This window comes from Tripterygium wilfordii, chromosome 2, assembly GCF_013401445.1.
Source record: "Tripterygium wilfordii isolate XIE 37 chromosome 2, ASM1340144v1, whole genome shotgun sequence".
Taxonomy (NCBI): domain Eukaryota; kingdom Viridiplantae; phylum Streptophyta; class Magnoliopsida; order Celastrales; family Celastraceae; genus Tripterygium; species Tripterygium wilfordii.
Genome location: NC_052233.1, coordinates 3,297,753 through 3,318,231, shown reverse-complemented (window position 1 = coordinate 3,318,231; position 20,479 = coordinate 3,297,753). Strand labels below are relative to the sequence as shown.

The window sequence follows — 20,479 nt, the reverse complement described above, 5'->3', positions numbered from 1 at the left end:
TCTTCCTTTTTCCCAAAATCTCAATCATTCATCAAGTTAGGTACATTAATTAGATTAACTAGTCTCCTGGGATCGACCTCGTACTTGCATACATTGTACTATTCGTAAACTCTTGTGCACTTGTGAGAAATATTACATCAGTAGCCTGTACCACTTTTCCTTTTTTTTGGATTTGAGTTACTGGCTTCCTCCGTTCCCATATTTTCTGGGTCGTTGTGTCCTGCGTGGAAGTTCAGAAGTTTCCTGATATGTAGAATATCAGAGATTAAGGGGATATAGGATATTCCATTGTGTATTGTGGGCACAAAATCTCCACCACTTGTGTTATTTTCTTCTTCCTGCAAATTTTTCTCTTCTGCTGAGTTTTGTTGTGTGTTTGCTTGATTTTCTTGATCTTGAGAGTGTTGAAGTTTGTTCTTCAGATGAGTCACAACATTGAGAGTTGGTGTTTCCAATTGAAGTCTACACCATTCCATGTTTTCTGTTGTCCTGTTTACTGTGTCAATATTCCTCAGCATGCTCTTATCTGTATTAGTGTCCTAGACTGGCCCTTTTGATTGATGCGTGATTAGGTTGAAACATTTCTCTGCTTGTTGGTACAACTGTTTAATATCTTTAAGGAAGACCCTTTTATCTCCTTTCGTAGATATTAGAAGTCTTGCATGGTTGAGGATAATCTGTTTCATCAGTTTGTTTGTCTCTCTCGCTCATTTTGTGATTGGCTGTTGATTCTATAGGAAATATCCACATGTGATGATGCATTTGAATCCGCTAATTCAACTTCCAATTTCTTTTTGAGAGATTCTTTCTCCTTCAATACCTGTTCTGCAGTTTCAATGATCAATTCAAATTCTTTCTCCATCAAGGTACTGTCATCAGTTGCAGCAGCTTCTAGTTGCATAGTAAGCCATTGTAGGTCCCTTATTGCCTTCTGAAGTTTGTTTCCAGATAAGTTTGTGGTGTTTAATTTTCGTGCTATTGTTGATGAAAACATTTCTTCTTCTTACCTTAAATTGTACGGGGAGGAATTTATTATGTGGTTGTGCACTAAAAAAGCGTGTAGTTAAGAATAGTTTGAAAACATCCATAATATAACATTAGAACAAAGTTGAGTGCAACTGACTGAACTGTTTTTTTGATATAAACGGCAGGTAAAATAGGTGACTCAACATTTGTTGGTTCTAAATGTTTTTTACTTACCAGATAGATGTGAATGAGAAGGTGTTGTCTTCTGTATTATTGCAGTAGATCAACGGCGTGAAAGTTGATAGAAAGTGAGTTTGTATACTCTGATTGAGCAATTGGTTGAAGACTTTCTACCTCATTCTTAGAAGACTACGTTATGAGACATTGAACTTCTATGGTGTCCATGAGATATTTGGTGAAGAGAGGTCTACTTTATGAGTACACAGATTTTATGAGCGTCTAATTTTTGTTCTTTCAACTTTTAATCTTGGCCCTTCATTTTTTTGGCATGTGCAAGATGGTTTTTTATGTTTTTGTCTTCTAGTGACCCTTATCTTGTATCTTGCACTGTCATGATGCATGTTGTATTAATTGTTGATTTGGCTCTCTAGATGTCTAGTAGTCAATATTGTCAGATTCAATGAATGGTTCTTTCTTAGTTGGGTCTTCATTGTTATATTTAGTTCGTCGTTTGGTTTTTTAGCTGTGGTCCTCTTTGTTTTTTGGTAACCATTAACTTGTCCTAAATGATGTAAAGATGCATTTTGGCTGTTAGTGGATTATTTGGTATACGTGTTTTATAAGCAAGTTTAGAAGCATGGGGAACAAACACATCAAATCGAAGACAACAAAAACAGATAATTTAATTATCCCATTGCATATGTTGTTGCTCATATTTGTTTGTGGCAACTATACGACGACAATCATTTAACCATATCGGAATTTTACACTCTTATACTCTGCATGAATTCAATATGGTTGTCGAGAAGAATTGTCTGAAAATTTAATAAAAAGAGGTAAATATAGCAGAACAAAGAGATTAATTGACTAATGCCAAATAATTTAAGTCATAAAGTATAGTACAAAGCTAATCCTGTAGTTGAACATCATTTTCCTGGCAAACACACATAATCTAATTTCTAGAGCGTGAGTCGTTTTAAGCTGTGTTAACCATTGGAATTAAAGAAAATGTAGTCATTTAAAGACTTGTCTCCGTATATTATTTATATAAGTAGATATTATCTTACAATATCTTAGTATCTTCATAAGAAAAGCATTGATAACATCTAGGGTGCGTTTGGTACAAGGGTAATAGGGTGTAATGGTTACAAGGGTAATTAAATTTTAAGTTTACTTGTGTTTGTTATGTCAGTATAATTTTTACTCCTGTAATAAATTTTCAGTAATTGAGCTTATTTTTTATACATAAAGTTTACTGATGGGGGACCTGGGTAATAAAAAGTAATAGGGTTTTACTCCAACCTATTATCCCGAAAAAAAACTCCTCACGAAGGAATCCTGCGTTCGTTGCAGCGCTCATCTCTCTCGATCTGCACTCGTCTCTCTCGACGATTTGCGTTCGTCTCTCTCGTTGCAACCTAGAAGCTCGATCGAGGATCTGCGCTTGTCTCCCTCATTACAAGCACCCTCTTTCCATACCAATCGCACCTCTCTTTCGTCAGATCAGATTACAAATCGGTGAGTCGTAAATTCTCCTTTTCCTAATTGATTTTCGATTGCTTGTTTTTGTTTGTCAATTTCGCTTCCCTCTGAAATTCTGCAATCAAGAAATTAGTGTTTGATCTTAATTTCGATTTAGGTTTTTCTTTGTCTTGTTTGTTTGTTTTCATGGTTGAAGATTTTTACGAAGAATTTTAAATGATTCACGGCTGTAGGATTTGTTTTAAATTAAAGGACAGCAAGAAAACATCTGGATTGTTCTTATGGGGATATAAATAGGTGTTTTTATATCCCTTATATTTCTTGTTATAAGTAAATGCAATTGAAATTGGCACCTCTATCCTAAGATGATACCGATGAATCCTCAGCATAGAAGTCCCTCATAGAATTCTGTATAGAAATAGGAACACCATGGGTAAACAGCAATTCTGGGAGCATTTTTTTTGGGTGGTTTTATGCCCTATTGTTAAGCATTGTTTAAATTATTAGGGAACTGGAACCTTTGACTATTCTTTTGCAAATGCAATGCAAGGATTACGTTTATCTATACCGTATTATCTTTTGGTTAAGCAAAATTCAATGTGGAATGAGTATATGGAAAGTGATTTTGTGCATGGAACACCTTTCATAAACTGGGTTGGATTACTGACTTCACTAGTCTCTGACCCTGTTGTCCTCTTGAGAGACTAATTTAGCTTCCCTTATGGAAAGATACAAGGTGGTTCTGAAAGTCTTGTGAAGCCAATCAAAACCCACTAAATTGTGATTCCGAATCTCTGATCTTGAGCAGATATGGATGCCCAGTTGCAAACTGAATGATAAATATGAGGATGAGGATGGAACTATATTTGATAGCTTTATTGCATTTACTTATAACAAGAAATATAAGGGATAACCCTACAGATTCATTGTTCTCGGGTATTTGAATCCCTTTATAGGACATGTAACTATGGAGTTTGGATACTTGATTGATTGTAGATCTTATTGTGATTTAACTTCAATGAAAATTTCATTAGTTACCCTTGAAATTTGGAGGTTTTAACTTCTCAAAAATCAGGATTTTTTACTGTGATGTTGAATCCTACTTTAGGTACGTGTATCCTAATCATTCTGCCTTGCTGACTGTTGTATGGCTGCTGAAAAATGTTTCCTTTGATGTTAGATTTACTGTTTCTGAGTAATCTTTTGTTTTTTGAGACACTTTTTCTGCTCCTGTCGTCTGATTAAGCGTCCCCTTGCCAGAATTTTCATCTGGATATGGTCTCCTCAACGGTAGGGAGGTGTCTTTTTTATGTTGTATATATTCCTTGTTCTCTAAGTACTCAATTTGCTAGACTGTATTTAGTTGTTCTCTAATGGCCAATGGGGTAGCAGAGGGAGATGATTAAATGTAAGAGGAACATTGAATTTTGATTGTCCTGTCTTATTAAGAAGATATGTCATTGATGCTTCAATGTGCCTTTGAAAGGATGAAAACTTTTCATTTTTCTTTGCCGTGTAAATGCTTGTTGAAAAACAAAGAAGGCATTCTGTGTTGAATATGGATATTTTGTTATGTGAAAACAGCTCAATTCAGTATTTTCCTTTGTAAGAAAGCTTTTGTTGGTCAGCAGCTTGTTTGCTTGAGAAAAATTGCGTCAATTGAGGTTTCCTTGAGTATTCATATATGACCTGTTCTTCATGAAAATGAAGAGAGACTCTCTCTCACCCATGACACTACACATCATCTAACTCTAAAAAGGCTTCTTGATAGACTATGAAACACAGAAAACTTTTTAAAATGCTTATCAGGTTTGTTTTTTAACTTTGATTTTGGTCGATAATCTCAAGTTAACTATTCTGAAAAATTACATTCAGGAAGACTTAATGTACCACCATGGATGATAATTACTTGAGTTTTGTTTTCTGTTAGTTGGTTCTAATCACGATCAGGATGTCAATGATTTAAGAACCATATGAAAATTTATGTCAACAGACAAGTGATTGATTGTTTGGTGAATTTGAAATTGAGTGTCTTGACTTGAGAAAAAAGGAGGTCAAAGGAAAATGTCTTTGACACCACTCTAAAGTTGTTCTAATAACTGCTCCTATTAAAAAATGACTGCTGAAACCCAGTTTTGAAATTCACCTAATCAACCAACCTTTGCTTATATATACCACTTGAGTCACAACCTCTTAGGAACACAGCCTTAGGAGCATTAGAAAGTACTCTAAGCTTCACCCATTTTTGCTTGCAATATCTCTTGGTCTTCTCTGAAAGCATAAAGAAGACAGACCAAAAAAAAAATAAAAAAAAATGGGTGCTTCGCATTTCCAATCACTAGCATTTATGGAACTTATTCTCTTCTCATTTGTCACATTATGTCTCCTTCCTCAGCCTGCTCTTGCCATGACCCGACACTACAAGTTTGATGTATGTCACATAATGTTGTGCAGTGTCACAATATACAATTAGACTATATTGTCTTTTCTTTAATTCCTTGTGTTGTTTTGTTTGTAATAAGTGATATGAGTGGTAAATGGTCTGAATCTGTTTGGGTTATTTTACAGGGATTGTGTTTCTTTTTCTAGTTTTTCTAGTTTGGGCATGATATGGCTCGTCTCCCTTTGACAATGAGGCAAAAAGGTTTACTTGCACTAGCATTGTGGGTTAGACTTCGAACTTTGATGATGGTGTACTACTATTCATCCATGTACTTCATACAAGAAAGGAAGAAATACTTTATACTCACTAAACCCTTTGTCAAAAGGCCATTTGACAAAGGAATGAAAAACATCAACGATCTTCTTAAAGACGATGTTGCTGCCGTTGAACAAATTAGAATGGACAAGCGAACTTTTTACATATTGTGTGGAATGTTGAGAACCATGGTAGGACTTAAAGATACCAAAAACATGTTAGTTGAAGAGATGGTTGCACTTTTCTTGAACATTTTGGGACATGATACAAGGAATAGGATGATTAAGAATACGAGGCATCGTTTTCAAGAGACAATAAGTAGGTTGTTTCATAAGGTATTACAAGGCGTGTTACGTCTGCATGAAGTGTTACTAAAGACTCCGGACCCTGTTCCTGAAAATTGCACAGACAATAGATTGAATAGAATTGCTTGGGAGCTTTAGATGGCACATATATGAAGTTGAGACTTCCAAAAGGTGCAAAAACAAAATATCGAACAAGAAAAGATGAACTAGCAACCAATGTGCTATTAGTTTGTACAAGGGATATGCAATTTGTCTATGCTTTGCCAGGCTGGGAAGGGTCTGCTGCTGATAGTAGGATCTTAAGGGATGCTATTAGTAGGCGTAATGCCCTAAATATTCCAAATGGTAAGATCTTACATTCCTAAAATATACTAAACTGCTAATGTTATGATATTGTGTTACTGAAATATTTGTATATCATGTATAGGGTATTATTACCTAGTCGATGCTGGTTATACCAACGGTAATGGATTCTTGGCACCTTACAGAGGACAAAGGTATCATCTAAATGAGTGGAGGGAAGGACGTCAACCAGTGACAAAAGAAGAATTCTTTAATATGAAACACTCTGCAGCAAGGAATATAATTGAAAGGTGGATTGGATTGCTAAAAATGCGGTGGAAAATACTGCGTAACACTTGCTTCTATGGGATAAGCACACACGCATACATAATTTCTGCTTGTTGTTTGCTCCACAACCTGATTCGTATAGAGATGAGGTTTGATCCGATTGAAGCTCAGCTTGATACAGAATTTGGGCAAACTTTTCTAAATGATTATGAGCATGGAGAACACATAGGAATTGTTGAGCCTTCAAATGAGTGGACTGCTTGGAGGGATCAACTTGCAAATGAGATGTTCAATACTTGGAGAGCTAATAGAGTGCAAACTTAGAACTCTTCAACTGAATTTGACTTTTAATTTGCTTTAAAATGTGTTAGAACTACCTTATTTGTACTAAATTTTAAGTCTTCAAGTTTGTTTCATCGTGTTAGGAGTACTTTATTTGTATTGAATTATAAGACAATCATGTTGATCTAGTGATGAAATGATTTGAAAAGTGTACAGGAAGGGTCGAATGAACAGATTTACATGTGGTATGCCACTTGTGCTGCTTACAATGTTGGCATTTTTCTGGTTGTCTTTATTGTTTATAATGTTGGCCTTTTTTTTATTTGTCTTTATTGTTTATTTGTTTATCGATTTTACTGTTATTCAGCCCATTTTTTTAAGTACACATGATGATTTTACTGTTATGCTTTTTGGCTTGTTTTTCTTAAATTCAAACACCAGGAGTTTGACAGATCTAATAACTACAATTCTTCAAAGCATGGTCACCGAGAGTGTAGATAAAGGATCAAAGAAAAGATGGAATTCAGAAGAGGATCAATGTTTGACTAATTCATTGATCACCATGCATCGAGAAAACAAGTTCAAAGGGGAAGGCGGGTTCAAGAATGGGTATGTAGCTTACTTCCTATAGGAGATGAGGAAGAAAATTCTTGGCGTCGATGTTACAGAGAAGAACATTGATTTTAGACCAGGCTACTTAAAAAGACAATTTACTGCTATATATGAAATCAAAGAAAAGGGAAGTGGCTTTGGGTGGGATGATGAAAGGAAGATGGTGACCGGTGATAAGACTGTTTTTGATGAATGGGTCAAGGTACTTCCTTTATTAATTTTTATCTTGAGTTCTATAATTTTGGTCTTTGTTTGAAGTTCATTATTTGATAATTGAGTACACTTCTATTCTTTGGTTATAATTATTTATAGTTGTTTGAAAAGGCTTGGTTATAGTGGTTTGATAATAGTATTCTTGATTACACACACGATTAATTTGTTTAGCAATGTTTTTTTTTTGTAATTATGTGGGGAATTGTTTAGAATAATGCTGATTTTTGTTCTTTGTAGAGTCATTCTTTTGCGAAGGGGTTGTATATGAAATCATGGCCATTGTATGATAAGTTTGAGGAGATTTTTGCCAAAGATAGGGTTATAGGGACTAATGCAGCCACTGCTGCTGATAGTGTTTCTCAATCTATTGCTACACCCAATGAAGAAGTTCCTGCAACCACTGCAACTTCTAGTTCAACAAGAAAACCAGCTTATAAGAAAAAGTTAGAAGAGATAGAAAGTTCACAAGTTGAACTTTCTAGCAAGGTGGAGGCGGCCTTTGCTATTGGGAATGAACAACTCTCTCAAATACTAGCTGCCATTACTACTGGTTCAAAACCTGTAGATAGGACACAATTGAAATATGATATTGGACAATTACCAGGTCTACAGACATTGCAATTGGTGTAAGCAATGAAGAAGATGACTCTTGAAGATATTGAAAACTTCTATGCTATGGATTCTGTGGAGGAGAAAACCCTTTATGTGAAGATGGTGTTCAGTTTGATTTAGTGATTCCCTGGAGGAAAAAACTTATGTACTACATTTAATTTGCTTAAATTTGGATGTTTGAAAAAACTTATGTGCTATGCTTGGTTTGCTTGAATTTGGATATTGGAAAAAACTTATGCGCTATGTTTTATATGCTTGAATTTAGATATTGGATAATTACCAATGATGAATTTGGATATTGGAAAAAACTTGTGTTACGTCTTTGTCATGGATTTGAATATATATATATGTGTGTGTGTGTGTGTGTGTGTGTGTTTGCCTCTCTGTGTGTATATATATGCGTATGTATCTATAATTTTAAATTTTGGTACATGATAGTCGTAACAATAAAAAAAAATAACATAATCTCACTTTTTTCTAGTTTGGTTCATTACAATAATAATAAACAAGGGTAATGGTATTACACCAGTAATGTATAGCCATAACAAACAAAAGTAATGAATACTTGGGTAAATTTTACCATTCTTTACCAAATAAAGGTAACAATTATTCTCCATAATTATTATTACCCTTGTAACATTTACATGGGTAACAAATTATACCCCTAAATTCTTACCCCCATACCAAACACACCACTAGTCTTACTATTCATGCTCCGATAAATTTATATTTTACAAAGTCTTTTTCGGAGCATTCTTACTAAGAGGAGATCCCAAGTTCTGTTCCAATAGCTTAGAACATCTTCATAGGTAGCTTCCTATACAAGTATATACACAAAATGTCCACATATTAACGATAAAAGTGCACTGAACTTATACCATCTCTTAGGAGTCCATCAAATTTTCCCCTTGCCCTTTAAAGTTGCAGATCTTTATCTTCGGAATCCTTGTCTTCTGTTTGCATGAACTCCCTATCCCTATATGGTACAAAACAATGCAGAAAATAATGACAGAGAGGATTGTATTATGAAAACAATTTACCATTGTTTGCTAATCAATATTATAAGACGAAATAATTGCATATATATTGGTATTGTCAGAGCAATATAGAAATTCAAGAAATGAAGATGAGTGATTATTGATTCGTGTTCTACTAACATCATGATCGTCTTTTAACATACTTACCCAATTATTGTAGACCTATCTGCATACATAATAGAAAAACCACAACTGTTTTAGAAAGGAAAAAGTAAAACTCAGAGAGAAATAGATTATTGATTATTTCCATGTTCTTTGAAGATGTTTTGGTTATGGTTATTTAAAAGGAATGGAGACAGATGGAAGTCATGAAATGATAGCCGAAAGGAAGTGAATTGAAGATGCAAATTAAGGTATTGATATTCAAAAGCAACTAAATTCAGGAAAAAAAGAAACCTAATTAATGATCCATAATCAAATAATTTCGAATCAATTGTTTCCCCACTCAATCTGATCCAAAGATATTTGTGAACATGATTAAATAGTTTAGAAATTCCCATAGAGTACCAATTGTTAGTTTCCTTTGGCACAATGGAACTCTTTGAGTCCTTCAAAATAGTCAAAAGCTTTAGATGTTACGCATATTGTGATTGTGAGTATAGTGAAGTTTGTATTTGGTATGGAAGAATGCCTAAGCAACGTAGTAGGTAATATGGATAATAAACTGTATCTATGGTAGCAAGAGATTAAATTTTGCAAGTTGAGTTTGTAGTTTTGTGGTGTTTATAAAGTAAATTTAGAGTATATTTACCTGTTTCTTTTGCGATTGGCTTCTCTAGTGGAATCATTGCTGAGGTGCTACTCTTTTTTATCACTATCTTCATCAGTTTGTGGGGATTGAGTTATAGTTTGTTTGACATTATCATTGTCTTTTGTCTCATTGACTTCCAAATATTGTCGTTCTTCATTAGCTCGGGAGACACTAAATGTCAAGAGCTTACCGTCATTGTTTCTGTTGTTGATAGAGACAATGAAATTGTATATCTTTCCACATATTTCCTTCATGATTGGCGGGACAATTGTTCTATTAGAACCTGGTAAATCAGACAATGTGGCTGTTGGAATTTTGAGCATTTTTTCAGCAATCTTCCCAAAGATAAGAAATGTTGCGCTGGCAGTTGTGTCTGTGACTTGTATATTTACCTTGCACCTGGTTTCAGAGAAATATTTGTCACAAAATAAATATTAATAACACATAATATTTTACTAGAATCAATATTTGTTTAATTCAAGTATTACCATGGCATTGGTAGTTGTCCAATTGGCCCACACTTTCTACAGGATAACACTCCTTGATAGTTAGTAACTCCAACTTTACACTTTGTGCATGCATTGTACCACCAACCGGTTGATGCATCTATATCAACTATCTTTCCAACACAATTGAATCTCTTCCCCTACTCATATATTTTAATATAGCACAAATTTTATTAAATTGTGAAAATGTTAGTGATAAACTTTTCAAGGCAAATGTATACATTACCATATCAGCATCACGATCTAGGGACAACAGTTCTGCTATTGTTCACATTATTTTGTGCAAGACTTTTTTTTGCTATCCATGATTCATCAGCCTAATCTAAATATGTGCATTCATTTGAAGAGTAGACTCTATATGTAAAACAATTCAATGTCACTAATTGAAAATGAAAACTCTAATAGAACATTTTCAACCTATTGTCTACAGTGTAATATATATTTATAAATATTTTATCTTGCACGGAAATTATGGACATCCTCTATATCAAGATTGAGGTATATTTTAATCGCTGATGTGCTTGACAATGTCAAATCACCTTCATTTTTAAAAGAGGTTCAGAATGATGAATATTCTGTTAATGGATAAATGAACATAGTGTTAATAAAATAAGCCAATATGGTTGTGAATCACCTCTAAAAGATCGGACAGTCATTGAAGACAAAACCACAACATGGACTTCCTTTTTGTCATTGTTTGACGCCATATTCTCATCGAATGCTTCTGCGATTTTGGCCCATAAAGTGACATGTATATTTATATTCCTGTTGGTAGGGAGAATTAATTTTGTTGTTATTCTTCTATCTAATTTGAGGAATGCATAAGAACTGTAGAAATATTTTAGTACTTACCCTGGTATTTTGATGATCCTATTCTTTTTGCCAACCATTCTCCCATTAACAAAAGTCTATGTGAGTCTCCCAACAGATGTTAAGGTCCCAATAATATCTGCATGATTATAGAAATAACATGATATCAGTCTAATATTTCATATCATTGGATAAATTATATGCTGATAATAGTTTTTGTGATATACCAGTTAAGTCAGAGTCATTATATAATCTTGATTCCAGCCTTTTTTGGTTCACAAAATCAAATTTGTTCATTGGTAATGTGGACTCTGATTCAGGAATTTCTTTAATGATCATCCATGTTCCAACCAGAATCATGTTCTCGTGCTGACATACTCTGTAACTCTTTCTTGCAGTGACAACAATGAAGTTTGATATTTTGTGCACCCTTCCTTCAACCAGTAATTCCTTCATCGGGCTACATCCTCTTTCTTATTGATCCTTGCATAGTGGTTCCCTAAATGATTGAAGAACAATATTATTTCCAGAGAAGATTGAACATATGTAATTGATGTTTTTATATATTTTTTATCAATTAAGGTTGGGAATTCATTGAAGAACTAACATGTTGATCAACTAATAGAAAATCCACACTGATGAGTAGATCTTGCATAGTTGGATTAGTAGAGTCCTACATTCTAGCAAGCCCGGTAATTATTTTATATCCACGATGCCCTGCCTCCAAAGCATTCAATGGTGTGTCATCCATGGTCTATAGTTCTTCTCCTGGAATTGGAAAACAAACAATTTGTTATTTGTAACGAGAAATAATTCCAACAATCAGTTATAATCTAATATTTGTCTTATAAAATGATATGAGAAATGTATAGACCTCGGTGCAAAGCTTGAAAATTTTCATTGTACATAATGTTTTTGGTATACATAAAATTGTTGTCGTCCTTTGATGCTATCAAAATTTTAAGTCCTTCATACGTCGTCACCCTTGAGGCTGCAACATATAATTGTCCATGTGAAAATACTGGTCTCGGAAGATATAAGCCAACTTTCTTCAGCGTTTGACCTTGATTTTTGTTTATAGTCATTCCGTAACATAATCTGACAGGGAATTGTCTACGCCTAATTGTGAATGGCCTCTTCTTTTCAGTTGCAGACATTATTATCCATGGAGCATATATTTTTTCTCCTATATGGTTGCCTGTTATGACAGTACCTTGAATAACCTTTTCACCTAACTTGGTAACCACGAGCCTGGTTCCATTGCACAATCCATTGCTCTGGTTGATGTTTCTTAATAGCATAACAGGTGTGTTGACTTTCAATTGAAATTCATGATTGGGAACACCATTGAATGTCAGTGAATTCAGAAATTATGTTGGGTAGAGTAGTTCATCGTCATCTGATGCGCCACCTATTTGTAGATTGAGTAGAAACTTAAGTATGTTTTATGTTCAATTGGTATTAATTTGAGGACATGTGAATTTATGATGTCAACAGCTTCATTTGTTGCTGTGATTATTGCTCTTTCTTTTAAGTAATTGGGATCACTGTACAAAGATGGTAAGTGCTCATATATTTCTCTGATCATATCTTCTATTTCACCCTTTTCAGATTTGAGCAATAAACTTTCAGGTATCTTTATCCAACTGGGAACTTCTTCGTCTTCATTGATCTTGATTGTTGCTTCTCTACCTTCCCTAATGTCTAAAAGCCAGTCACTAAATTTCTTTAATTCTGATCTTTGTTGATTGTTCAATCCAATATCGGAGAGGCGCATATTCTGTTTTAAAACATAGATCTTGCGATGAGGCCATAAATGAGATTGTGTTATACAGGACTTTACTGTGTCGTATCTTGAGCCCTTTACAATGACAGGAAGGATTTGCCTAAAATCCCCACCAAGGAGAACTATTTTGCCCCCAAAAATTTTGTCCTCTGCTGGTTCTTCATCAGTTGTCAACATATCTCTCATAGACCTATCCAGAGCTTCAAAACAGTGGCGATGTGTCATTGGTGCCTCGTCCCATACTATAATACATGTCTTTTTTATAAGTTTTGCCACTTGTGTGCCTTTTTTAATGTGACAGCTTGACTCTGAATGGATATTAATTGAGATTTTGAAACTTGAATGTGCTGTCCTTCCTCCAGGCAATAGTAGTGACGCAATACCAGAAGATGCAACTGCAAGTACTATCTTGCCCTCTGAACGTAAACTGCCAATAATTGCATTGTAAAGGAAAGTTTTCCCAATTCCACCGTGACCATAAACAAAGAAGAAACCACCACTTCTTTTGTACATAGCTTCTAAAACAGCCTCATATACCAATTTTTTATCATAATTCATTTGCTGTACCAAACATTTGGTTTGACATTGTAGTTCGTATATATTGTGTGATAACTCTTCTCTTAACATAGTGTTTCCCAAATCCATCATTTGCAGATTCGTCGAGTGCGGAAGTTTGTGCTGGCTTAGTGATGTGCCATTTTTCCGGAGAAGTGACTCTAATTCAATTAATGTTTGATTCTTAATTTCTTCACTTGGTATGTTCCCTTCTCATATCTCATGTTGGTTTTTAAGCTTGTAACAAATATCTTCTTGCAAGTATCTTAAATTTCTCTCAAGCAATTTATTGGCATCTATGACTTCACAATATAGTATGCTGGTGACAAACAGATATCTCAGCTCTTGTGAAGTGGCCCATGCTACAACTTCTTCGATTGCTTCGTGCCATTCTCGATCGTCTCCAATCAAACCCGTTGCATTGCATGCCTCTTTGAAAGTGTCATACACAATTTGGTTAATTGTCCTTATGTGAACGAAATTTTCTGCCCCTTCACTATGGGAGAGCAGCATCCTGAGATAATAAAGTTCACCTGCAGATGGATGAACATATGTAATTCTGCCTATACAACTCCCTCTTTTTCTATGAAACCAGATCTTGTTCGTAGTATCCCACCTCCATAGAGTTCGAAACTCAGCATATGAAAGCCCCCGTGCATCTTCAAAATTGGTGTTAGTAAACATCCATTCTGTTAGCATAGTTTTCTCTATGCCAGGTTGCTGCAAGACTCTGTTGACATCTATGTCTCCATTGAAAACAATATTGTTCATTAGAGGCAAGTGGATCGTTAAGTTTAGCACAGCTGGATACTTATGGTGGATATGAAATTCAAAAATTCTCCAGGCTAATTCATAGGCTGTTAAGTACCTACAATCAATAGAGGTCTTTATTTTATCAAAAATTGGATCACCTGCTGCTGAATTCTGACCAGGTGCCTCCTTCTCAGTTTGTAAGAAAGCCCTTGTACGATCCGGGCCCTTGTTCACGTACTTAAATAAATATTTTATTGACCAAGATCGATTGCACCATTCGACATTTATGTGCGCGTCATATTTGAGAAGAAGTTGTTTATTGTATGGGACAATAAATCTATTATCCATCTCGACGCCAGATTTAACAATTATATCCTCATCGTCTCTTCTTCTATACACAGCAAATCCATCTTCGCCTATAGTTGTTTCCTGTTGAAACTTCTTGGGAAAATGCTTCACACATCTTCCCATCTTCATGCAAGGAGCTCTAGGGTTGGCAATGCCACAAGGTCCATGAATCATAAATTTAGAGACAATTTTGTGAAGTTCTGGTTCCATCTCCTTTTTTGGGATTTCTGTAGATATGATCCTATCAATGTCATTCGGAGTTGGATATTTGTCAACTTGATTCAACCAGATGATAATGTGCACATGAGGTAGCCCCCTTTTCTGGAATTCAACAGTGTAAATAGCACCTACGATATTTTCAAAATAGGAGCCCTTCTTGATGTCACTCATAAATTCATCGAGTTTCATATGGAAAACTCTAGAAATAATGTATGGTCTATCCTCTGGTTTCTGCCCTGGAATAAGACTCAATGCATTTTGTATTTCCACCCAACGTACGTTACAAGTGAATGTTATAAATAAATATGGATTTCCTCTTGACCTACATATTGCCATTGCATCATGGTAGTTTTGGATCATGTACCGAGGACTACCAGTGAAACTGGATGGCAAAATGACACGTTTCCCAATTGAACTGGCCTTTCCATCAGCTTCTAGGAATGCATCCTAAATCCCCTTGTATATCTCACACTTGTAATGTTCTTGCTGATATTTGAAACGAATGTATCACAGCCTCTTGTCTTCTATACAGGTAAAAGCATCAACGATATATTGTTGAAATAATTTGCCTCTTTAATTAAACCACCTCCACCACAATGTCTTTATTATATCATGTATGCATAATACTCACGCCTTGTAATGTTCCCGCGCTTCAACTTAGGTACTTGACTTTTATCTTCGTAAGGAATGTTAAGCCTATAACAATCCTCGCCATATGGGAATAAAATTGGATATTGCATGGCCATGAAAGAAGGATGCAAGTCACTAATACGCTTTAATTGCTGTCCTTGGTATTCAACAATAATGTCACGGCCCTCATCTGTGTACCCAATATCCCCAACAACCAAACTTGCCATCTCTGGATAAGCTGGAGCATCATATTGTGAGCTGTCGATCTGTCGCCTAGCGGACAACAACAATGAAATATGACGTTCATCACCAGCTTTGAATTTGTCTCTTGCCATACGAAAAGCTTTAACCAAATGATTGAAATCGTCAAAAATATGTATTAATTGAGACACAATCTCCTTTTCCACTCTAGAATTAACACTAGATCTTGAAAGAGCAGCTATTCTATTAGAAGTCTCATTTTCTGTGTCGTGGATATATAGCTGAGCAAATTGTGGGTTCTACCCATTGACAGGAAGAAGTGATCCTATCAAGTGATGATTTTGGCCATTAAGTTTAAAAATATATGGTCCCTGTCCCTTGTTGATATCATTGTCGATTTTCCCACCGATAGAGGTCAATGCAAACATGGAGTTGTATGTTTGAAGATTCTTACGAAATAATCTTAAACATCTCCCTCCTAAATAGTCCATTAGTTGCCTAAGAAGTGTTGGAGGTTCTCTTAGTTGTGCAAGTTTAATACGCCCCTGTCTACAGCAGAGTGAATACACAGGAGCTCTGGCTGGAGCTGATTTCAGTCGCTCTGCAAACCAAAAAATAGCACCACAATATTCACAGGTACATGATGGATGACCGAAATTCAGTGGAACCGAATTCAGTTCGGTTGTAGGCAAAGAGGAAAAAGACAACAATTGATGAACTAAAGTATTAGTGGCAGAATGATGTTGGTTCGTAGCAAGTGTTGGACTCAAAATTAATCCTCTGTCTCTCTTTTGTTCGTCCAATAAACATTTTCTCCTCTTTCTATTATCCCTACTCGATTCTCCATATTCCATCCTATTATTATATGCATGTAAATATGCAAGAATAAACAATTATTCAACCATATGGAACACAGCAATGATATAAGCTGATAAATGGAATACCGTGGCCATAAATGCAAAGTCTGCTAACAATAACAGTGACACAATCAATGCAGCACAGATGAAATGAGTTACCTACAAACATTGTTAGGAGATCAGATGCTTAGAAATGTACCTGAGAAATAAAGATGCCCAAACTTAATTGTAGAATGAGTTTCTTGTCTTGATAAACACCTGTGCAAGCCACAAAAATTAACCATGACTATAGATTGGCACAAAATCGTAAAACTATGAACACATAAAGAATGAGGTTCATAAACAATTAAATTATTGAATGGCTGGAGTCCCATAATTTTCCTATAATTGAGAGAAGGATAACATAACCTTGCTTTTACAGCCGAACTAAACAACACAAACGAACACCCATTCATAGAAACCTGACTATTATGACGATTAGAAACAGCTACGAACAACCCAAAGGAGAACATGAGGCGAAAGCAAGACTAATAGGACAAAGGGAAATTAATTTACCAGCAGCTCCGTCACAGAAACCTGCTAAGCACTCTCCAGTAGCTTCTACGAAGTTTGCAAATGCAAATTCAAAACCAAGATGAGCTAACCCAGACCAAGATCTCCAACAGACCAAAAATAAAAGAGATAATCGATGAATAAATAACCAACCAAGGTAGCAGAGACGAAACGCAGATGATCGGTGACTGAATGGATAGGATACATACATGAACCTCGCAGCTCAAAGAAACCTGACAGCTGAGACAACAAACACAGCAAAACGGTGTAATTCGGAAGCTGAATAAGGAAAGAGGACAAAATAGCTGTAATGGATAGAGGTAAGACGTGTGAGGTTCATGCAGCCTCATCGCATGCACCGAATAAACACAAAGACGCGCGCGTCAGAGCCAAGAGCAGAAACGACAAAAAAGTCAGCGCAAAACGGCGCTGTTTTACTCCCCCACCTATTCGAAAGAAAAATAAAATAAAAAAAGGGCAAAAAAATACACAAAACCAATCCAAAAAAAGCCCCTCACATGCGAGTACGGCAAAGCCCAATGACTCGCCAGGAGACTTTATGCCTTCTCTACAATTATAAATAGTAGCAGTGTAGTAGGCCAGTGAAAGTTGAAGATGAACATTTGATGCATTAGAAGCATTGTTTGAAGAAGTACAAATACAACGGAAGATAAACAAGCAAAGAAGAAGTTTTTACTGGCATATATATACATGCTGGAATAAAGTAATCAAGTCACAATGCATTAGAAGCATTGTGTTTTTTTTTTTAAAATTTTCGTGCTGTTGTTGTGTTGTGTTGGAGTCCATTTTTCGTCATCTGTCCACGTTTGTTGTTTGTTGTCACAATTGGGCATGTTTGTTTTTGTTTTCAGCGTTGATGAGGTGCGATTATTTTGTGTTTGTTTCGTAGATTGTTTAGGAGAGATGGTTAGTTGATTCGGTTATGAAATCCCTACGTGCTATATATATCTAATGGATTGAAATGTGGAAAGGATCGGAATGAATTTGGAAAGCTTATATTATCTGTGAGTTAAAGACAAAGTTTAGATTAGAGATGAAGAATGGATTGATAGGGGTTTTTAGTAAAGTGAGGTTGTTGTTCCATTGTTATTGGTGGTTAATTTAATTGTTTCGTATATTTATTCATAGGTGTTGTTAAAATTTTTTGTTGTTTATATTGTGCAATAAACTGTGTTTCAGTATTGCATGAGAAGGTTTTGTGGTTCTCATATTTTTTGTAAGTAAATTTGTGTTGTAACGCCCCGACTCGGAATGCGTTACTTTTGATACCGTCTAAATCAAATCATAATTAATTTAATCATCACACCACTGAAAATTTCGACAGCACCTCCCCTTAATATGGAGGATGTCAACCTGGAGTAAACACGCAGCCATATCACAAATATATTCACAACATAGGTAGGGCCTCCGGCCACCTAACATATCATATCATCAATCAACTTCACATCTAAGCAGGGCCTCAGGCCACCTAACAATCACACATAATTTCTCCACACACAAAACACGAGCCCATATGGAATTCTGACTCTGCCCATCGGCGTTCCTATACTCATAGGAACCCTGAACGGCCCAACGACATTCCACATTTCACATCAACACACAACTAGGAGATATACGGGTCCATACCCGACATCTACTATGCAATTACAATGCATGTCCAACATGGTTATGCAATAGGGTATACATACAACCTACATTTATATATATACTACATGATGCATGTTCCAGAATAACTCATGCTCAATGAAAGATTGAACAAGTAGGGTATGCAATATAACTCAAATCATACAATGAGGAAAACACAAAGTATGGTTGCTCTCCCTTAGGTGCAATTAAGGCGAGAACGCATCATAATGAACAATGGGGAAGGATAAATGTTCTCAATAGGAAGACATATTCAAAGAGAATAGCAAAGCGTGAAATTTCCCTACCTCGCACTCCAAAAATTAGCTATGTAAACCAATACTCAACCTTGAATTTTCCCGGCCTCAACCAACATATTATTCGGTAAGCCCATCCTCCAATCAATATACAAAAAACTTCAATTTCACATATCTAACACAAATTAATCCAATAAATCAAGAACCCATACCTTCTCTTACCCAAAACTTTCCAAGTTCTTGAACTTCACATATCTAGCAATACAACCATAAACAAGTCTAAATCAGCCTATTAAATCACTAATTTAATCTAATTTAAAGATTTTCCCCCAAATCTACAAAACCCATAAAACCCTAGAATCCCAAATCACCCAATCTCTAAATACTAGCTTTTAGGTTTAAGAAACTTACCAAGGTTGTAGAAACAAGTAGAAGGAAGGGATTCAAGCTTCCTTTAGGCCTCAAAAGATGTAGGAACTCATGGATTTGAGTTGGGTTCAAACCTTGAAATATTAGAACAAAGAGAGGAATTTAAGAATATGTAAGCTAAGCTAGAGAGAGAAGTCATGAATCCAACTTGAAACAACTTGAAAGAAGACAATCTTACCTTGATTGATGATCTTAGATTGATGAAAGGGAGGAAATTTGAGAGAAAATGGGGTTTAGGGTTTGTTTTGGTTTGTTATTTGAAGAGAAATCGTGAAATGAGTGTTTTTAAAACAATTCACGCGTGCTAATTTTAGGGAGGTGTCCGGACACCCTAGATGGCCGTCCGGACACTTCTGCTTAGAAACCACCTCTATCTCAGTTTCTTCTATGGCTGTCCGGACAGCTTTAAAAAGCTGTCAGGACAATTACACCTATAGTCACAAATTTCAGTTTTAAAACCACTCGTACACCCCTAAATCACTCGGTATTAATTTCTAATGATTTTAAATATATATATATATATATATATATATACTCAAAAATGTTGGTCCTACCTAATTTCTAAAAGAAAAAGAAGTTCGCATGTGTTGCCAATTGTTTAATGGAGTTTGTATTGATGGTGGTTTCTAGGTGCAGTATGAATGTTATAGTCTGTTATAAGTTTGTTGTGCATCATGGTGGTTGTTCTATCAAAAAAGATAGTGAATATGGCTGTGGTACGGTGACGATTCTCTTAAATGCTCAGGTTGACACATGGTCAAAAGAACGATGTTTTCGTGTTTTAAGGCATTATTGTTGCAGTGACGTTCATAATGTGGTTATCAAATTTTTGAGTGATGTATCTTCTTCGAGCAATGGTCTATTGGAAGTCACCCATGAGCAGTGTTTTAAGGAGATGGCCTTGATAGGTGCAAGAAATGGCAGTGGGAATTTGTATGTTTGTCACCCTTTTGTTGATCTGTCTGTGTCTAATGTTGACGATGATGGTGGATTTAGTTGGAAGGTTGATGATGTCTAAAACAGGTCTACCCTATCAGACAAATCAGCCAAGTCAGACTGAGCTGGAATAACTAATTTCTCCTTTGCTGGTACGTGATCTCTTCCTTCCTTCCTGCACAAGAAGCGAACGTAAGCTTCGGTAGGGCCCCGAGGGTGTACTCGGGGGGACCTCTCCGACGCTCAAGTCAGTACCGTACTAAACTTGGGAGGATGGCTCGTTGCTTC

At 35.7% G+C, this 20,479-nt stretch overlaps 4 protein-coding genes across 5 annotated transcripts; 1 reads left to right on the top strand and 3 right to left on the bottom strand.

Annotated features, from left to right (window-relative positions):
* LOC120016893 (protein ALP1-like) lies at positions 1-7,984 on the top strand. Of its 2 annotated transcripts, XR_005472061.1 has the most exons (4): positions 1-2,664; positions 3,437-5,976; positions 6,059-7,297; positions 7,546-7,984. XR_005472061.1 is itself a non-coding variant. In XM_038869867.1 (3 exons), the coding sequence occupies exons 1-2, from the start codon at positions 5,781-5,783 to the stop codon at positions 6,523-6,525; spliced, it is 663 nt and encodes a 220-aa protein (XP_038725795.1). In that variant the 5' UTR covers positions 2,673-5,780; the 3' UTR covers positions 6,526-7,297; positions 7,546-7,984. The 2 variants fall into 2 exon arrangements, 1 of the variants encoding a protein (XP_038725795.1); XM_038869867.1 differs by lacking the exon at positions 1-2,664 and having other exon boundaries at positions 2,673-5,976.
* A 4,451-nt stretch (positions 7,985-12,435) lies between these two features.
* Positions 12,436-13,455, bottom strand: LOC120009649. The gene has a single exon (XM_038860311.1). The coding sequence runs from the start codon at positions 13,453-13,455 to the stop codon at positions 12,436-12,438; it is 1,020 nt and encodes a 339-aa protein (XP_038716239.1).
* Positions 13,456-13,578: 123 nt separating this feature from the next.
* On the bottom strand, positions 13,579-17,352 carry LOC120009645. The gene is made up of 3 exons (XM_038860304.1): positions 16,929-17,352; positions 16,573-16,631; positions 13,579-16,117 (listed from the first exon to the last, which is right to left on the bottom strand). Exon 3 carries the CDS (start codon positions 15,043-15,045, stop codon positions 13,579-13,581), a length of 1,467 nt encoding a protein of 488 aa, XP_038716232.1. The 5' UTR covers positions 15,046-16,117; positions 16,573-16,631; positions 16,929-17,352.
* On the bottom strand, positions 15,291-16,370 carry LOC120009637. The gene is made up of 2 exons (XM_038860293.1): positions 15,820-16,370; positions 15,291-15,723 (listed from the first exon to the last, which is right to left on the bottom strand). Exons 1-2 carry the CDS (start codon positions 16,368-16,370, stop codon positions 15,291-15,293), a joined length of 984 nt encoding a protein of 327 aa, XP_038716221.1.
* Positions 17,353-20,479: the final 3,127 nt, after the last annotated feature.

Coding starts and splice junctions, on each gene's coding strand:
- LOC120016893 (XM_038869867.1), top strand. CDS start 5,781: ATGAAGTTGAGACTTCCAAAAGGTGCAAAAACAAAATATCGAACAAGA. Junction 5,977..6,058: donor TGCCCTAAATATTCCAAATG/GTAAGATCTTAC, acceptor TATCATGTATAG/GGTATTATTACCTAGTCGAT.
- LOC120009649 (XM_038860311.1), bottom strand. CDS start 13,455: ATGGATTTGGGAAACACTATGTTAAGAGAAGAGTTATCACACAATATA.
- LOC120009645 (XM_038860304.1), bottom strand. CDS start 15,045: ATGATCCAAAACTACCATGATGCAATGGCAATATGTAGGTCAAGAGGA.
- LOC120009637 (XM_038860293.1), bottom strand. CDS start 16,370: ATGGAATATGGAGAATCGAGTAGGGATAATAGAAAGAGGAGAAAATGT. Junction 15,724..15,819: donor TCACTTCTTCCTGTCAATGG/GTAGAACCCACA, acceptor TGTTAATTCTAG/AGTGGAAAAGGAGATTGTGT.